At 42.7% G+C, this 6,917-nt stretch overlaps 1 protein-coding gene across 1 annotated transcript; it reads right to left on the bottom strand.

Moving 5' to 3' along the window:
* Positions 1–1,324: 1,324 nt before the first annotated feature.
* JR316_0009347 (uncharacterized protein) lies at positions 1,325–3,036 on the bottom strand (the record flags this gene model as incomplete). The annotated part of the gene is made up of 8 exons (XM_047895051.1): positions 1,325–1,489; positions 1,538–1,591; positions 1,639–2,080; positions 2,126–2,271; positions 2,319–2,413; positions 2,487–2,530; positions 2,678–2,901; positions 2,953–3,036. The coding sequence occupies 8 exons, from the start codon at positions 3,034–3,036 to the stop codon at positions 1,325–1,327; spliced, it is 1,254 nt and encodes a 417-aa protein (XP_047746510.1).
* Positions 3,037–6,917: the final 3,881 nt, after the last annotated feature.

The following is a 6,917-nucleotide window of genomic DNA, read 5'->3' as shown; positions in this document are numbered from 1 at the left end:
ATTCTATTCACCCTAAGACTTATTCTAAGACTCTATAATTCTTTTTTATTTCATCATTTTTACCCATTCCTAATTAACCATACACACTATTTATTCTACCATTCTTCATAATATTTCACCTATGCTTAACAAATGCACAAAGTTAGCCATTAGCTATCTGACCCGGACTAAAACTTTGTGTCACACGGAGAATCCTAAATAGCAATATCAATATACACGGCCAACACGAGTTACAACTCATGCAAAGTCCAACCAGATATTAGCAGTGGAATCTGAAATTGGAGTTATCACAATTTCCACAAAATATTCATATGCACACTATGTCACTATTGCTTGGGAAACAACTTTATCCCCAAGCACGCACAGCAACCACTTGAGTCAAGCATTGCCAGCGCTTCTGACTCCATTGCCAATGACCAAGTGGCTCCAAATGAACTTGTAGGAGTCAGTCCTAGCTAAAAAAGGTGTATAAAAGTAAAAAAACAATGTATTTAGCTAGCATCTAATTTACTGCATCCAACTTTATTGTTAAAACAAACAACTTAAATTGAAATTGCCTTACTGCTTTGCGCTAAGACAATTTAAACTATCAAATCATCAATTAAACTCTACTGCTACACACTAGAGTCTTTGTTGATTCCATCTTTGGTTAATATTCTACTAGGCAGCTTATATTGCCCTCCAACTGGGAATACCCCAAATGTACTCTTGTGGATTTATACTCTTGTAATTTGCACTTCAAATTACTAAACTAATACTCACATTCAACCATACTGTTTGTATTTCAACACTAGGCACATTCAACACTTGGGTGCATCAAGCCCTTACCTATTTGCACCTTGCTTCCTTTCCATGCACATTTTTAGCGTCAATTTCAAAAATTTCAACCCCAAAACTCCCAAATACCCGCCTATCCCGTTCAAATAGCCTCCACATCATAAAAAGTGCGGGTAGATTACAAAGCATTATAAACCCAATAAAATATTTTTTTCTTCAAAATTCTTGCACTATGTTACAATGCTCTTGAAATGTTGTAAGAAACCGGAAATATTGCAGCATGAATAAAATATTTTGAGGTTTACAATATTTCAGGGTATTGCAATATGAAAGAATAAGCGGCTAGTTTATAATCTCAACAAATAACTATATGAGATTACAAGGAATCATGAGTGTTATAAAACATTGTGAGAATTTATTGGGTTTCTTAATAATAAGGAGAATTGAATGGCATTTTGAGGCACCCAGCAGATTATAATAGAACAAATTTATTTATTTGGTTGTAAAGCAGGGCAGAGCAGAGCAATAATTATAGCAATGAGAGACATCAGAATTTCCTAGCCTTACATTTGATAGATTGGCGCTTTTCCTTGGTCTGGGCACCTTTCTTGGCCTTTTTAGCTGGTGGTTCTTCACCGTTGGTGGCAGTGGCATCAGAATTGGGAGTAGACAGGGCCTCATCCCCGGTCTTGAAGGGGTCTGAAGGTGGTGCCTGTAGCTAATATGAGCCCTAGATAGAGAATGTAATAAATACACTCACATCTTTACGCTTTGGACCAGAGTGGTGTGGCACCGCTTTCCTCTTTGCAGAAATCTAATCATAATATTAATGTAATGAACCAATCTCAAGTGAAAACACACCTTGATCATAATCGGGGCTGATGGGGAAGGGGAGCGTTTGTTTTTGGAAGAAAGAGAGGAAGAATCCTTGGAAGGGAGGTCAGGATGGGATTTTGAAGGGATTCCAATTGTGTTTAATATCATTTGGCAACGGGAGACTTGTTTAGGAACAGGTTCTGCCAGTAAAACAGCTGCAAATGCTTTAGAAAGTGCTGGTGCAGACACATTATATGGGGCGGGGGCGGAGGAGGGTGCGCGTGCTTGAGCAGATGCAGGTGTGGGTGTGGGTGCACAAGCAGGTTTGGGTGCAGGTGCACGAGCAGGTGCAGGTGCATGAGCCGCAGTAGCCATTTGAGCTTTACACCATTCTACCGGGTCTCTGAGGCATCCGTTGCGTGCACTACCTTCTAAAGGGGATGACTTCTTGTCAGGATCCACGGGCTCAGATGGCAAGATAATGTTCCTAGAAATTCATTAGCATAAAATCAAGTGCATAAGGCATGCTTACTCTTGCCACCAAGCCACAGTCTCCTTGGCCCATGTATCGTCATCAGAAAGACCCAACAGAAGTGTTAGTATAGATGTGTAGAGGTGGTTGGCCTTCAAAATGCTCTTTGCCTCAGGCCAAGTCTTACCGCTGATTGCAATGACAAGCTTTGAAGGAGGTTAGCACTGACAGACTACTGGCAATATCCACTTACCACCATGCAATAATAACATATGAGTCTTATCGTTAGTTCATATACTTTGTGAATCTGTCCTTTGCTGGCACGTTCTCCAAGCCTGTTAGCCTCATCTACAAGCATACATTGGACAAACTAGAGTGCCAATATGTATCAATGATATGTCAAAACATAAAAAAAACTTACTTGGGGAGCCAAGGATGGTTAAAACAGATCTTGGATCTTGTTGTCTATGTCAAATGGGATGTCAGGGTCATACAAGCAAGCTGGCCAATCTAGCGCGTCTTCATTTTTGGTATTGGCTTCAAATAATTCACAATGCTCACTATCCATAAATAAATCAACTCATATTTGCAGAAAATAACAAGCTGACTTACAGAATTTTATGTGCATTGAGGTAGGTGAACTTGGTGGACTTGACACGTGGGATTAAAAGAGCGGCGTATGCAGGGTGTTTATAGCCTTGGTTCACCCTGGGACAGGCCAGTTTGTAGGCCTGTAGGTCAACTAGGACTCTCAGATCATATGGAATCAACTCTGGGATCAATTCATGGGCCTTGAAAAGATTGTTGGATTGCAAATGAGCTGCAGCACTTGATACCTTACAAGTATGGTTAGTAGATCTATACATGGGACCTCACAAAATTCTTACCAAATCAATGACTTTGCCAATCAAGGCAGAATTGTTCTTGCACTTCTTGATGATATCCATAAGGTCGGGCATCAAGCCCTGCATCTCATAGAAGGACCAGAGCTTGAGTTATAATCTAATATATGCATAAATAAATGCCCCAGAAAAAAATAGCACATATACTTACTCCAATATTTGTTGTCAGGTCATACCATCCATTACATTGTTGCCCAGAAACTTGAAACCCTCTTGGATAACACTCTTTATGTTTAAAAATGGGTTGATGGACTGGTGAACCCATCTTGCGCCCTTCAGAGTGTCTGCTAGTTTGGGGCATTTACAAATAACATTAGCGGTCAATGTGCACAGGGCCGGGGGGGACTCAGGCTCTCAGGCTTACTCGAGTTCTTTGTTGGTCTTGATAGCTGTGAGGGCTTTTTCAATCTGGGTAGGGGTGAGCATGGTGGTGGTACAGGAAGAAAAGGGATGAAAAAAACTCCCTTCCGCATATACCGAGCACAGTGGTTATGTAATGGACACCTGAGGAGGCACAGATGTCCACGCTATTCCGCGCCATTGCCATAACTAGTGGGCAAAAGAGGCGCAATCGCCATCAACAGCGAGCTGTTAGAGGATAAAAATAGCCAAAATTACATATCCCAACAAGGTCCCTTTGGATGGAGGGGTCAACCCAGCACAGAGGTCCCAGAATTCTCCAGACTATGGAATCACCATAGCCAGGTACACACGTGTATTGAAGTTGGTGGCCAGGGCTTTTGACAATGAGAAGGGGTATAAACACGCACATCCAACAAACCCCCAGGTATCTCCATGGGTTGAAGAGTGGTAGTGGTGCGGAAGTAAACAGAGCCAACAAACAGAACCCTATCCAAATTCAGATTCCGCCTGATGGCAATTTCCAACTCCAACATGTGTGGTGATCTCAACATGTTCTGTGTCATTGATTCTTCTTTACTACCCAGGCTCATTGCTTGGGCAGTACACACAAACTACTCAGGCTTATTGCTAGGGAAGAATGCAAGACACTACCCAGACTCATTGCTAGGGCAGTACACACAAACTACCCAGGCTCATTGCTAGGGCAGAACGTGCAAACTACCCAGGCTCATTGCTAGGGAAGAATGCAAGACACTATCCAAGCTTATTGCCAGGCAGTACACACTGACAAATTGGAATTCCTACTCCCCTGCCAGTGACTGTTCAGAATGCCTCCCGTATGTATCTTACAATATCAAATTGTACTTGGTTGCTAATTCTACGTACAACAGACTTTGCCCACCTTTGACTAGTCCAAAGGCTCCATCTTTCTACAAGATGGTATAATCTACTACTCTCCCAATTGTAACCAACCAGTCTGTATCAAGGCCCCAGAGCAGAATCACCCCCACCCATTCTCCAAACGTGCAGAGCTAGATCCCACCTCTGTCAAGCATCCTGTCTGGTGGACAAACACCTTTGGGTGGATGTCCTTTATACCCCTTAACCCATCCTTCATCTCCGACCCTTTCGACACCTTTACCTGGCAGCCTAAGCTGGATGTAACTCCTAGCTATAATACTCCACCTGGTCCCACTCTCTACCAGCTTGAAATTCATACTATAAAGCATTGGCGGTTTAAGGAGCAATGTTTACTGGAAGCTGCGCACAAAATGAAGCTATAGTACCACATACCAGCCAGTCAACCATCCTCACCTTCCATCTTTAAATACAATAAGCCCCAAGGGGTACTCAAAAAAAAAATTTGGCACACGGGGTTGTTTAATTTGGATAAGGACTCCAAGACCCCTCCCCCCCCTCCCCCTTCCTAAATTGGCAATAAGTAGTCACGTGTAGGTGCACGCATTCACAAATAATCTCCTAAATAAGTAGGAGTACCGGACATTACTAGGGACTAGATGTAACACCTGCGCTTTTTAATACCATTCACTCTACCTCCTCCATTTTTTCTGCATTCATCATCAATACACATGCATCCATTGTGCCCCCAATGTGTGATGTGGACGATAGAAAAATGGGGGAAGGGAATAAATGTATAAAATGCCTGGTGGTGCACTTTCAGCTAGAGTTACTAGGGTAAGGATGCAGTGACTTACCTCTGCCAGCTATTGATATTTCCAACGCCCACTACAATGTACAAGATTTGAGTAGCAGAACGGCGATGGTTCACGAGGGTGGATATAATTGGAAAGCAGCGGGAAGTTGTTTGTTGATCATGGCAAAATCAAGTACAATGACATTCTGTGACTGTGACAAGATATGCACGTAATACCCCTGATCATTGCTGCAAAATGCAACAAATCTGCAATGCAACCTATAATGACAACTGACAACGACCTTTAGAAAGCTGGAATAGTAATAAAATGACCGTAGAGTGGTTTTATTACATGTACCGTGCTTCAAAATTGGATAAAAACAATTATGAAATTAAAGCGACTTTTAATTTGGATAAGCCTAGTCTGCCCCCCCTTCCCCCCACCCTGTATGCCGGCATTTGCCAGCACGTACCCCTTGATAAGCCCTACACATCAAAAGAAGAAGCTTATTGCCAGATTAAATTGGCGCAAGATTGGTTTGCCGTATGAATGGGATTCTTTGCATATTTTGCTGCAAGTGCAAAGTATGACAAGTATTGTGCAGAAAAGATGGTGAGAGAGAAGGGCAAGTTACTACCCCAATGGTATACCAGGCTGCTCAAGAAGGTTCCAATGCTACAGCAATCCTGGTTGGACAGGCTTTTGACATTGCCAGTGTATGTATTCTCACCCAACACTGAGCGTGCTGGGATAATTATTCTCTGGTATGAATATGTCAATCAGAGGCCCGAGATACAGTTCTTCCTGGACTAGCAGATTCTTGTTTTCTTTCCATGGTGTGCCATTGCAGAACAAGCCATCATAAACAACCCCACCCTTCGCTATCTTGAGCCTCCTGCAAATCTTGTTCAGGATGCCCTTGAGAAGTTTCTGAACCAATTCTCCAGTGTTTCTCTCACTGGCCTAATTCTTAGGTCCTACTTTCAATTTCATAATCACCCGCTGCACTCCACCAAACATATATTGAGAATGGAACACAGTATGTCATTGATCACAAAATATATGTTTGAAAAATTTGCTTTGCAAACCAACAAGATCAAGCCGGCTATGGAGGAGAACCAAGTGGAGGCCATGGTTGCAGAGTTGAGGGAAATAGTAAGCTGAGCCATGAACATGGACCTTGCAGAGGCCAAGCAAGCCATAGCAAATCTCCCCACTCATGGTTGGATGGACAAAGGTGATTACCACCAGAGAGGAGATTTGTACAACCATGTTTCAATATTCTTGGAGAAACGCAAGAGAAACCAGTGCCTTATCATTGCAACTGAGACCAAGGATGCAAAGATCAAAAGACTTAAAAGAGAGGAGGTCCTCAACGCCGGGGGGAAAAGAATTATACATGCAAGTTTGCCTCCTTTGATCAAAGCACAAGAGACTGTTCGCAAAGGTGCCTCCCTCTCAACGAACATACAATGCAGTCTCAAACAAGTGGAACATTTTTGATGAAGTGGATTTGCCACAAAAATATTTGCAATTTGTGGACCTCCCTCCTAGGAAGGACGGTTATGTCTACAACTATTCTATCCATGCCGCCCGTATCAATCTCTAGTCCATCATCCCCAACAACAATGTACCCTGTGTGGAATCTGTTCCCATCATCCCAGAACCCTGTGTAGACTCTATTGACACTTTCTCAGGTAGTGCGACTTCTCCTCATGAATCTCACTCAGTACAAAACATTCCATATGGACATGGAGAAATCTTAGGAGGGGCCTTCCCAGCCTTTGGTACATTGTCCAGAGCTGGGCCCCTCCACCATAAATACCAACACTGATGAAGGTTCCAAAATCCATGATTACGATTGGGACACTGCCGACCTCATCTCCAATTTGTGATACAGCTATGGATTTGTAGCCTCTGTAGTCCCAAAGA

The sequence above is a fragment of the Psilocybe cubensis genome, chromosome 8, assembly GCF_017499595.1.
Source record: "Psilocybe cubensis strain MGC-MH-2018 chromosome 8, whole genome shotgun sequence".
Classification (NCBI taxonomy): domain Eukaryota; kingdom Fungi; phylum Basidiomycota; class Agaricomycetes; order Agaricales; family Agrocybaceae; genus Psilocybe; species Psilocybe cubensis.
The sequence above is the reverse complement of the archived record's forward strand: the minus strand, read 5'-3'. Positions and strand labels throughout refer to the sequence as shown.